The sequence below is a fragment of the Ochotona princeps genome, chromosome 2 (genome assembly GCF_030435755.1).
Source record: "Ochotona princeps isolate mOchPri1 chromosome 2, mOchPri1.hap1, whole genome shotgun sequence".
Taxonomy (NCBI): Eukaryota; Metazoa; Chordata; class Mammalia; order Lagomorpha; family Ochotonidae; genus Ochotona; species Ochotona princeps.
In genome coordinates, this window is record NC_080833.1 from 51,591,888 (window position 1) to 51,604,558 (window position 12,671).

Genomic DNA, 12,671 nt, shown 5'->3' on the forward strand with positions numbered 1-12,671 from the left:
TTTTTTTTTTTGTAATGTAAAGAATTATATGAGTTAAATCCAGTTTCCTTAGAATGGATGCTGATGGATGATCTAAATAATTTATTGGGGTAGCTTTTATATTTTATGATCAATAAATTAAGTTGGCTTTAGATACAATAGAATTATCATTTTCCTAGGATTAAATAGTTTTCATTATTCTTCATATTTATTCTGAATGAAGTTGTATAAAATTTATCTGATAAGTACTGTTGATTATAAAAATGGTTTTTAGTTTGGAATTCTAAAACTCATGTCTCAATGAGAATCAGTAGTAAGGTCTAAGAATTGTTGCTGTTGTTTCAAACATTTGATGAAAATGTTGCATTGGTCACACTAAGACTGCATCATGTAATTTGGTCACACATTCACATTTTGGCAGGAATCTTGTTGCCTTGTGTGGTACTGTTAATGATCTCTGTATCTGGCGAATAGTAATTATTGAATGTTATTAAGCATGCTTGTTAGAGTATTTGATTAGCTGTAATAGTGTTGAATGATTTAAAGGAAAGTGAAGTGGGTTTGAAGAATTTTGGAACATGGCATGAGATAAAAAAATAATACTGTATAATGAGAAATTTAGGAACTACTAACACTGGTAATACAGATTTGATTTTCTTAGATAATTGCCATTTGTCTTTGGATTCTGAATACGTCTTTTTTTTTTTTTTACAGGGTATTTTAAGCCTTGAATATTGTGTGGGTATTATTGGTGGCAAACCCAAGCAGTCATATTACTTTGCTGGATTTCAAGGTTAGTGATTCAGTAAAATATATCTCTTAATTGTTTTCTTTTAAAAGTCAGGAAGTTAATATAAGATCACCCTGACACAGGATGGATGATTAGCAGAGTAAAATGAGTACCTTATACATTCATCAGTCTTACCGTCGGCAGTCATCTGTCTTTTGGTCCACACATAATTGGATTCTGTAAAATGTATGTTTAATTTCTGTTGTTGCATAAACAAGGCATAATTTATTGGTTTCACTAAACTTCAGAAGACATTGCTGCCACATTGTGGCAGTTGCTATTTACATATTTACTTTTTACCAGTTTTAGTGGTGCTAGTTGATGATAAAATGACAAGCAATATGTTCTTCCTGTCAGGATAAAGAAAGGCAATACATTTTTCATATGCAAACTGTAGAATATAATTGTGTGTTTGTGAAAGTAATTTTATCACCAAAAATTAAATGACAGTCTCATCGCTTTATAAAAATTCTGCTTATACAAGCATATTTGATTATGCAAAAGTTAATCTATCCTGTGCAAACCTATGTTTCAGTCAATGAGTATCAGTCTGGCAAGCTGTTATGGCTTGATTTTTTTTCAGCTGTTCTACATAGAAATTGGATTGTAAGCGGTGTAATAATAATAAGGTGTTTTTTGAATTACTTGTCTTCTGTTTTGTCCTTGTAGATGACAGTTTGATTTACATGGATCCTCATTACTGCCAATCTTTTGTAGATGTCAGCATAAAGGATTTCCCTCTTGAGGTACTGTGGGTAAAGAGCTGGTCATGTTTCTTCTGTGTGGAGCAAACTATTTAGGGATGTGCTGGGGAGTATGCTTTTATGGTACTGTAAGTGATCAGTATTTTACTGAGTTATAAAATGATAATCAATGTGTTGGTCAAAGGCTTAGTGCTTCGGTGCTGCATTTTAATTTATGATATACTTTCTTCTTCATTCATCTTTGTCTCTAACTTGCTAGATACCCTAGTCCCACTAAAATAAATGATCAAGTCTCCAAGCAATTTTGTAGAAAGGCAGCTAACCAGTACTGGAGGATTTAAAATGTTAGGCATGTTAAAAAAAAAAAACAAAAAGAAGGAGAAGAAAGAAGAAAGGAGTAAAGAAGAGGAAGTGATTCGCTTGGGTTAGAGTGACAGTGACAGTATAACTTAATGAGATTTTCTTCTACATTCTTTTTGTTTTAAGTACAGTAATTAAATCTTAGCCTCATGTTAAGAAGCTTTCAAGAGTCTAGTTGGGTTTCTAGTATTTATTTTCTTTTCTTAACCTCTGCTTTTCCTGTACATAGGTGCTTTTATGATCCAGTATTAATTCAGAAAAATGTGACAGTGCATAAATGAGACATGAAATTATTGCATGGGTTTGATTCTTGTTTTCCCAGTTAATATTTTTGCAGACTAAAGTAATTTTTTTTTAAAGATTTTATTATTATTAGAAAGCCGGATATACAGAGAGGAGGAGAGACAGAGAGGAAGATCTTCCATCCGATGTTTCACTCCCCAAGTGAGCTGCAACGGGCTGGTGCGCGCCGATCCGATGCCGGGAACCAGGAACCTCTTCCGGGTCTCCCACACTGGTGCAGGGTCCCAAAGCTTTGGGCCGTCCTTGACTGCCTTCCTAGGCCACAAGCAGGGAGCTGGATGGGAAGTGGAGCTGCCGGGACTAGAACCGGCGCCCATATGGGATCCCGGGGCGCTCAAGGCGAGGACTTTAGCCGCTAGGCCACCGTGCCGGGCCCCAGACTAAAGTAATTTTGCAGAATAAAATTTTTAAATGCTTTTGTTTTTCCATTATCGATTTCAATTGAAAGGGAGGGGTACAGAGAGGAAGACAGACAGAGATCTTACATAGGCTTGTCCGCAGTACCAGAAGTGGAGTTGCTGCGACCCAAGCGTAGTGCCTGTATGGGATGTCAGTGCCGCAGGCAGAGACTTAGCCTGCTGGGCCATGGTGCTTGCCCAGAATACAACAGTTTTAGTCATTTGAACGGCATGAATCACTAATGCTGAGTTAGAAATGTATTTAAGTACTTTGTTTTGATAATAGCTTGCTAGTTAATATTAATACCTATTAGTATTTAAGAGATTTTTTAATGAAAATAGATTAAGTGCAAGATTAAAATTTGCTTCAGAAGAATATGTTATGAAACACCCTAGAATCTTTTATAAATTGTTACTTCTACTAAAATATAAGTGTCTTGAGTCTTCCTTCTTTCATAATATCTAGCATGTCAACGGTAAGAAATATTTTTTAGGTACTCATAGAATTCTGGTGTGTGAATTGCATTATAATTTTGTCGGTATTGCATTGTGGCCTTTTTACTGCTCCTGCTAAGTTAAATTTCCTGTGTAGCTATCAGATTGACTCCTTATAAACCACAGGTACCTGAGATTCAGATGGAAACTTATTTGTAGTATTTTGCTGTTATGTAAGATAGATGAAAATATTATTGATTATTGGCCAGTAGATGAAGAGAAAGAGTATCCGTCTAAAATTTTGAGAGATCCTGCGAAGTATATGATTATCCTGGTTACATATGCATGGTCAGAATTAGAAATATTGCAACTTGTTATTGGAAGACTTTCACAACCCTCCAGAGTGAGTCAGAAAACATTGAGGTAGGGTGCTAATAGAAAAAAATGGAAAATGATTGATTTTAAGATATTTGCCTGGTAAGTAAAATTTCATGAAATTGGCTAACATCCTTAATGCACAGTTGCACTTAGTTTTATATATTGGAGCACTAATAGAACAGATTTGGAAGTTACATTTTCGAGATTCTAGGAACTGACCTGTCTAGGGAAATTCCTGTTATAAAATTTTCATTTTTCCTATTAATGCAGGGTATTATCTTCAGTTATTTAGTTAATAGCATTTATTTTCTTATGGATATGTAGTACAAACATTGAAGCAAATTTTCTATCTTTGCACAGGAATAAAATTTCATTTTCTGCTTTTGTTTTAGATATATGATATTTCAAATGATTTCAACTACTCTATATTACTTATAACCCTTTGTTTATATTGTGTATTAATATGCTATTGAAATATTGTAGTTGATCGTAAATTACATGCACTTAGAAAACTGTCTTTTGTAATTAAGTGTTTGAAATCACTTTTATTGGCAATTTTTGATCACCACTTTTTGGTTAGTAGGTAGAGAAAATTGAAATCTTAAGATCTTCTATTGAATTCCATATAAGCAATTTCTGTAGTCCTGATAGTTTGAGTGCCCTAAATCTAATAGTATTGGGTACATTAAAAAAACACAAACGTTTAATTTGTTTTTATTGGAAAGGCAGAATTTACAGAGAGGAGTGACAGAAAGATCTTCCATCCACTGGTTCACTCCCCGGGTGACTGCAAGGCCAGAACTGAGCCAGTCCGAGGCCAGGAGCCAGGAGCTTCTTCCAGGTCTCTCACACGGGTGCAGGGTCCCAAGGCCTTGGGCCGTCCTCGACTGCTTTCCCAGGCCACAAGCAGGGAGCTGGGAGGGGAGTAGAGCATCTGGGAAATGAACTGTCACCCTTATGGAATCCTGGTGCATGTAAAGTGAGGACTTTAGCTACTAGGCTCTCAGGCCAGGCCCTAGGATTGGACAATTTTATGAAACTAGTTAGATATCAGATTTTTTGAGATTGAAGAAGCCATTTACACAGATTATAACTTTTGTTTTTACAATCAGTTCCTTCTAGAGTTGAACTTTTTTGAAACCAAAGAGTAACTTCGTCTTTTTAAGCTGTAGTTTATTGAGCTCTTTCTAGGTACAAAGCAACAGTTCCAACTCTTTAGAGTCTTCTATTGAACTCTCACCTATAGTTCCACATGCTTTACATTTAAAAAAAATACTTACTTATTTTTTTATTGCAACATTAGATATACAGAGAGGAGGAGAGACAGAGAGGAGGATCTTCTGTCCGATGATTCATTCCCCAAGTGACCACAACAGAGCTGAGCTGATCCGAAGCCAGGAGCCAGAAACTTCTTACAGGTCTCCCACGTGGGTGCAGGGTTCCAAGGCCATGGGCCGTCCTCAACTGCTTGCCCAGGCCACAAGCAGGGAGCTGGATGGGAAGTGGAGCTGCCAGGATTAGAACTGACACCCATATGGGATCCTGGTGTGTTCAAGGCAAGGACTTTAGCCGCTAGGCCACGCCGCCAGGCCCTGCTTTACATTTTAATTGTTAATTTTTGTGACATTTTCTTATTAGATATATTTGTTTATGTTAATTTCTATACAGACTTTGAAGAGATTTTTCTTGGACTATCTTCCCTCACTTATAAGCATGTTGTGAAGTGAATGTAGATAACCTATTTAGGTCTTGGGTCTGGCCGTGAGGAGCTAGCAGGGAAATCCTTGGTCAGGACTGAGGAATGAAGTACATGGTTCAATGTGAGGGTAGATTATAGTGTATAAATTCACACTGTGTAGTTTTCATAGAATGGGGTTCAAATGAGCCACCAGCACAACCTTCCAGAATAAGGGTCATGAGTGAGCAGCTTGGAGTTAAGGGATGGGCTTTAGCAGTGAGGGTGTGTTGAACTGTCACTCGGTAGCACAGGACAGAGTGTCAGTTATTGGAGTGCAGAGATTGATGGGAATATCTGTGTATGCATGTAGCATGTATGTATATGAAATATGTATGTAGAGTGCACATTTGCATAATTATATACTTAATAAATTAGTTTTTAAAAATCGGAGGCTTTTGTGTAATGCTGTTAATGATATGCTTGTGGAATGATAGGCTCTAACTGTTGCAGTACCAAATCCTCAACAGTAGCATGACCTTGTTAATAGACATGTTGCGTTTATTCTGATTCCTGATTCCAAGTTTCAGACTTTAGTGTGCTTATATATAATGTTATTTCATCTATCCTTGTGGATTCAGAAAAAGTGACTTTGAGTCTGTTACAATTATGTTACTTGGGCGTCCAGATAGATTAGTGAATTTGTCAGTGAAAGACCCAGACCCTTTGTGGGTTAAATGTGTGAACTGCGCTTAGTGGGAAGTATGTTCAGTAAGGATGTTCTTCAATTATCTTGGCGTAGCTTCATCAGCATCACTGATATATCCTAGCTAATTCCTTAAATATTTTTGTTTCACAGTTTGCATATTTAGGTAATAAGATACATTGTTTGAAATAATAAGCCAAGAACAATGCCTAGCATTTAATAGGTGCCTATCAGTTGTTTGCTGAGGAGATGAAGAGATATTATATCTAAAAATGAAGTGAGTGGGAATTGGCTCAACGTGGTCCCATTTGTTCAGAAACATAATTCAGTATCCTGGAAGTGCATCTAGTGAAAATGCATTTGTGAGGTGTAAGTGTCAACTGTTAGTGATCATCAGAATTTTTAAAAATTACAAAGGAATCATATAAGTATGTACCTCAAAGAATATTGCTGAGTGAATGTAGCGCTGCAATGCTATTTGGAAAAATATCTGAAAGTCTGACTTAATCTATAATAAGCAGAAATAATTCTGAGTTCCAAATACATATGGATCTGACCTAAGAATCTTCTTGGGTGAACAAGGCGATAGAATTTCAAGTGACAGAAAGTGCCTCTCTGTGTGTCCCAGTGTTAATGCAGCAAAACTCAGTGGCTGTTGGGCCTCTTGCCCTGTTTGTTCTAAGGCGCGCTAGCTGGGAACTGCATAGGAAGTCAAGCAGCTGGGACTCACCGATGCTGATGGAGGTGTGGGTGTTGTCGGCAGTTGTTTCACCCACGGCACCTAGTGTCTGCTTTTCCAAGAGCATTTTAAAAGATTGCTTAAACTTAGCTCCAAAGTATGGTGGTGAAGAACAAGAAAGTGGAATGACTTGTTTTATATTCTAGTCTTTTCCTGTTTTTGCATTCCCTGCCCATAGCAAACCCTTTCGAAAGGGTGGAGAAGCCGGGGCAGCCTACCAAGCCCGTTTGTACCTGTGGCACCTGGACCACTGGAGACAAACGAACTGAAGGGACAAAGAGAGAAAGACCAAAATGGAACAGTTGTTGCTGCTTCCAACCTGTGCCATGATTGAGAGGGAACAAACAAGAAATTAAAGCACTAAGACGGGTGGATAGGAAAAAAATTATTATTGTTTCTTATTCGTAGAATATGCAGTTATATTAAGTTTATCAATTGCTAAACTCTCAAGTTGACTTCAGAATATAACATTTACAGGAATATATTTAAATAGTTATGTTATTTTGTAAAGTGTCATAAGCATTATTTAAAAAAAACCAACAACTTCTGACAGGCTTCGCTGCAGCTTTGCAGAAATGGCGAAGTTTCCGCTTACCAGAGGTGTATTTGCCCGTGTCTGCAAGTACTAGGAACGCATGCCGCCTTGACTCCCTTCCCTTTGCTTGCCGAGTGCGCTGGTGTCACACGTGGGGAGATTTCATAAGCTGAAGATGCACAGTGCTGGCTCCCACGTGTTACAGCTTTGGAGGACAGGAAGTGTGAAAGCAGCAGTTTGAAAACATGTCTGTAGTTTTGAGAAAAAGCAGCACATTTAAAGTAATTACACTTGTATATACTTAATTACATCAAATAAAGGTGAATTAATCTTAAAGTGCTTTAAAATTACAGACATTCCACTGCCCTTCTCCCAAAAAGATGTCGTTTCGAAAAATGGATCCAAGCTGTACGATTGGATTTTATTGTCGGAATGTTCAGGACTTCGAGAGAGCTTCTGAAGAAATCACTAAGGTACCTTTACTTAAGACATTGCAATAATATTTACAGATGATTAAGTTTTTATTAGAGACAGGATTTCAGAAGACAAAAATATGTGAATTGTAATATTGTAAAATTGTCCTTTTAGTTTCAAAAGGAGTGGGAAATCAGCCTTTCAAATGACATCAGTAACCGGTTGACAATATTAATTGCTCCACTAGGTGGCACTGTTGAAACAAAAATCCTGCTGCAAGCTGTAGACCTGTGCTGGCAATTAGGTTATAAACTATTTGAAGAGGATTTTAAAAGGGCAATCCCTTAGGGGCAGAAAAAATTAATGAAGTATTTGATCAAGCCAAATTGTGCATTATTTCTTGTTAGTCCAAGTGCTTCTTTTATTTTTTTGTTAAGATAAATGGTAGTTTTTGAATTTCTCAGAACTGCTTTATCAAGTGAGCTGTATTATTACTTCCCAATAAGCTTATCTAATCTGATCTGATACTTATTAGATCTTTGAAGTAGGTTTATTTAACTTCTTTATTACCTTAGCTGCATTTTTTGGTCCTTCGGTACTGCTAAAATATTTATATAACTTTAATATCTGTGCATATTTAATATTTTAGAAAATAAAAAGATTAGTTACTTAATAATTAAATATATAGTTGGATGGGTTGCCTTATTACTCTCAGTAGTGATAGGTTATCATTTCATGAGAAAACCAATGCTAGAATCATTTTTGGAAAATCTTGAATTTATATAATAGTAGGTTATTACTACTTTGCTTCCAGCTGACTACCTAGATGGATATGAAAGGTTGAAATTTGATTTTTACAATGTTAATTGTGTTACAGTATGAAGTTGTATATAAACTTGGCTTGGTTTACTTGATCTGCCATGTGAAAGAAGAAATTGGACAAAAATAGGACAGAAAAATGAGTAAGAGGAGAAAGTGAGATTATGTGAGAATCTTTCCTTATTCTTCATTTTATGTCTTTTCTTTCTGCTTCTCAAAATGGAAAGTTAAGTGAACAGAACGAATTGTGTGTTTTCTCATTCCCCTCTTCTGTTATTCAGAGTTAGTATAGTATTTGTCCGTCTTGGTCTGGCGACTCTTTGTCCCACCTACGCTGCAGTGCAAGGCTCGGTGGTGGTGTGGTCCCCACTGATGCTCATGAACGTTTCCCACTAAAGGCTCGTTTCTGTTTCCATTCATTAGTCTATCTAGGCTAAAATAAATATATTTAAAACAGTGAAACAATCTATTCCTGGCCTAGAAACAAACCAAATTATTCTAAATTAAAAATAAACAAGATTTGCAAATGAGTTTTATAGTGATATTTTCTGATGAAAAAGGGACAGCAGTTATGATTCTTACACTGCAAAAATAAATTAGTAGTGTTGATGCATCACAGTAATGTGCATTATTAAGGCAAAAAGAGACCATTGAGATATCTTTTGGAATATGCTAGGGATTTTGTAGCAGTTAGCTTTGTTTTAATATTAGTGTTCTTGAGAGCTTTTGTTGCAGCAACAAAAACTGATTTGTCAGTGAATAGCGAGCGTATGTATTTTTATCTGGATAGTAACAAGTCAAACTGTTTTTGTTTCTTGAAAACTGGATTTGGTACTATTACTTAAACTTTTTTTTCTTTTGAAAAATTAAAGTAACAATCTATTTTCTATATGGATAGATTTTTGGTTCTTTCACTTTGAAAATGAGGCTAAGTGGTCTTATGGTTAATTTGTAGTACCCTAGGAAAGGATATTTGAATTCCTTCTGCTATATAATTTATAAAATATTAGTGAAAGTCATTAAGTTAACTGATTAGTAGAATTTAGTCCAGTAGACGCTTGAGTAACTATCATATACAAAGCATGAAGTGACCAAGGTACAGTCTCTGTTTTTGAAGAAGGTTTGAAGCTTCTGCTCTCAAGTAACATTTATGTTAGCGGAGTGGGAAAACAAGTAGACATACATTACTTGGAATATGGTAAGCATCCATACGGAGGTAGAAGTAAGTGGATTCGGGAAGAAAGAGAGTGGAAATGAGAGCGGTGTCCCTGGCAAGCCAAGGTGCTTCACTGTGACGGTGACATTAAGATGAGCTTTAAAGTGTGCGCTTCATCTCTGTTGGCTCAGGGAAAGGGAGGAGACTGTAGACGAGTACAGGGAGGAGGTACAGGGGAGGCAGAATGCAGTGCAGCCGACGTGCCGGTCTGTGGGATGCCTGCCTTCTGTCTGCCGGGATCAGAATCTGTAGGGGTAGGGCCAGGGCAGCTCCATTTTAAATAAATCTCTCCAGTGGTCTTGTTTCCAAACCGGAGAGCCACTGACTTAAAATTGTGCAGTCCAAAGTGGGCACTCGATGCTTGTCAAATGATACTCAGACATTTTAATATTTACATATTTGTATATTTGTATTAGAAAAAATGCGACTAGCCTTTTACAGATGTAGTTTCCCTTTTATTATTGATTTGTACAAGGCTACTTTAAAGTGATGAAAAGAAAACTCAGTGATCATAACGGAGATGGCATACAGAGCAAAAGCAGTGCAGTAGGTGTATCGGTGTTGAGGGGTTGGCAGGCACTGCCTGGGAGAGCAGGTTGGGATAGCTGTGGAGCAGCTGGAGTGCCAGTCACAAGGTGCACTGCAGTGAAATGCTTATTTTATTAAATTATTTAAATTCCACTCTACCTCTTGGAATGACTTCTGTTTTGATTTCTTTTGGGTTGTTTATTGGTAATAATTCTGTTTTTCTTTGAATGCATGTTCATTTTTCCTGCATTAAAATGTTGAAATTGTTCCAGAATTACAGAAAAGTTGAAAATACCACAAATATGTTTTCCTGAACTGTTTGAGAAGTTTCTAATGCCCTATTACCCATGAATCCTTGAGTGTGCAGTTCTTACAGTGACATTCTCCCATGTGTGCACAGTGCAGCCCTAGCCAACCAGTCCTCAGAAATGCTTTCTATTCCAGTAATGTTTTATGTAGCCAAAGGATCCAATTCAGAAGAATATGTTGCATTTATAGATTTTGAGTCTCCTTTAATTTAGAACTTTAAAATCTTGACTTTCTTATGACTAACATTTTTAGGCAGCAGGACCCCGTGGGGTGTTTTTGCAGGTTGCCCATATGGTTTGGGTTTGTCTGGCTCCTCCTGTATCAGGCTCTGCACCTTGGTCAGAACCATGGCAGAGTGTTGTGGTGGGCTTCTCATCACAGCCTGGAGGTCGGCACCTGCGTGTGATTTGGCTTTACTAGTGATGCTGACTAACTTTGGTCACTTGCTTGGAGGAGATTTCTACCAGGTCCAGTACACCCAGTAGGCCAGAGAACTTCTTCCACACTGCCGCAGATGCCTGCTTTTCCCAGCCCCACAAAGCGGTTTCACAGATGAAGTGTTTGAGAGGGGAAGGAAGAGGAACTTGCCTTTGCTGTTTTCTCTGTATATAGAATTCTGGATTAGCATTGTTTTCCTTCAGTACTTTAAGGATTATTTATGCCCTTCTCTTCTCACTACTGTTCATTCTTAATATTCCTCACCTCACTAAGATTTCCACTTCTCTAGATATGCTTGTCTGGATTGCTTTCACATTCCTTCCAACAGTTGTTTTATACACATTCTCTATTTCTTTTTTTCTTTCTTTTTTAACTTCAAAGTCAGATATACAGAGAGGAGGTGAGAGACAGAGAGGAAGATCTTCCATCCGATCATTCACTTCCCAAGCAGCCACAATGGCTGGAGCTGAGCCGATCCAAAGCCAGGAGCCCAGAGCCTCTTCTGGGTCTCCCATGTGGGTGCAGGGTCCTAAGGCTTTGGGCCGTCCTCAGCTGCTTTTGCAGGCCACAAACAGGGAGCTGGATGGGAAGTGGGGCAGCTGGGATTAGAACTAGCGCCCAAATGGGATCTCAGCATGTGTAAGGTGAGGACTTCAGCCACTAGGCTACTGTGTGGGCCCACATTCTCTGTTTTTTATGGTTGGTGGTGGAGTTAATTTGATATAAACTACTCCATCATGTCCCTTTTAGTAATTATATTTAAAAGATACTTGTTTCTTTAAACTTATGTAGAGTTTGACATTAAGGACATAGATCCAGTTTTCAAATGATCACATAAAAATTAGTTTTCTCTATTTCATTGAAAAGCTTACCACTTGAATTTATAGAAAGATTAAAGGATTGTAATTTTATTTTGCATCCATCCAAGGAAATTTTGATACTAAAGTAAATTACAAAAGTCAGGCAAAATTACTTTGGTTCCTGTATAAATAACAACTCCCTTTTCCTGGGTGCTCAGCATAAAAGCTGGCCACGGGCTCTATGTCACGTCCTGTGTCTGATGCATCAGCAAGTGCTGTCACGTCTCCTTCATATACAGAAGTTGATGACTGCTCACCACTGTCATTATTTACCTGGTTCATTATGTGCGATTGTTGCAGGAGCTTCCTGATTTCACTTACTCTGCCTAAAATATGTTGGCAACACAGCCCCCAGCGACTTTGCTGCACATGTAATAGCCAAGGTTGTGATGGCTTGTACTCAAGCCCTATAGTTTTCTGATATATTCAGAGTAAAAGCCTGAACCCTTACAAACCCATGGGCCTTAAGTAAATAAGTCCCCAGCCCCTTCTCCCCGACCTCTGTGACCTCGCCTGCTGCTGCGGTTCCCCTAACTCTCTCGGATCCCTTTCCTTCTGCTTGTTTTCTGGCCTGGATAGTCTCAGCGGGTCCTGGAGTTTCACCTTCTTCTACCTTCCCTGATCATTCTTTATGCATTGGTAATTTCTTTTCTTCCTTATGTTTTTCACCTTAAAACATGTCAGTTTCATTCAAGTGCACACACGCACACCTCGCTCTGTCATACCCATGTGCAGTAGTCATGCTGCTTCTTTCTCATCTGTCTGTCCTACTGCTGTCTCCACAGGGATAAGGATTGATTGGCTTGATTTGTTGTTGATTTGTTGTTGTCAGTACCTGCAGCTGCCTGTCGCATTTTAGCTGCTCAGTAAATATTTTGTGAGTGAAGGGACGAATTAAAGAGATTTTTGTTAATAGTTTGTCTTACTAGCTAACCATCTTTATTTTCTGTTAAGTTATTGAAAATGTGATTGGGTATAGAGTTCTCAAGGAATAACAGTTTTTCCTGTGAATTTTAGAGACATTGTTCTACTGTTCTACTCCCTTCTTGTATTAGTTTCAGTTAAGAATTTTGATGTCATTTTGA

The 12,671-nt window shown here is 37.8% G+C and overlaps 1 protein-coding gene across 6 annotated transcripts in view; it reads left to right on the top strand.

Moving 5' to 3' along the window:
- ATG4C (autophagy related 4C cysteine peptidase) overlaps nucleotides 1–12,671 on the top strand; it is an 81,980-nt gene that overhangs the window by 62,315 nt on the left and 6,994 nt on the right. For all 6 annotated transcript variants that reach the window (XM_058657442.1, XM_058657449.1, XM_058657438.1 and 3 more), the window contains 3 exons: nucleotides 694–772; nucleotides 1,439–1,515; nucleotides 7,356–7,475. In XM_058657442.1, the coding sequence (XP_058513425.1) occupies nucleotides 694–772; nucleotides 1,439–1,515; nucleotides 7,356–7,475 (276 nt within the window). The remainder of the gene's footprint in view (nucleotides 1–693; nucleotides 773–1,438; nucleotides 1,516–7,355; nucleotides 7,476–12,671) is intronic.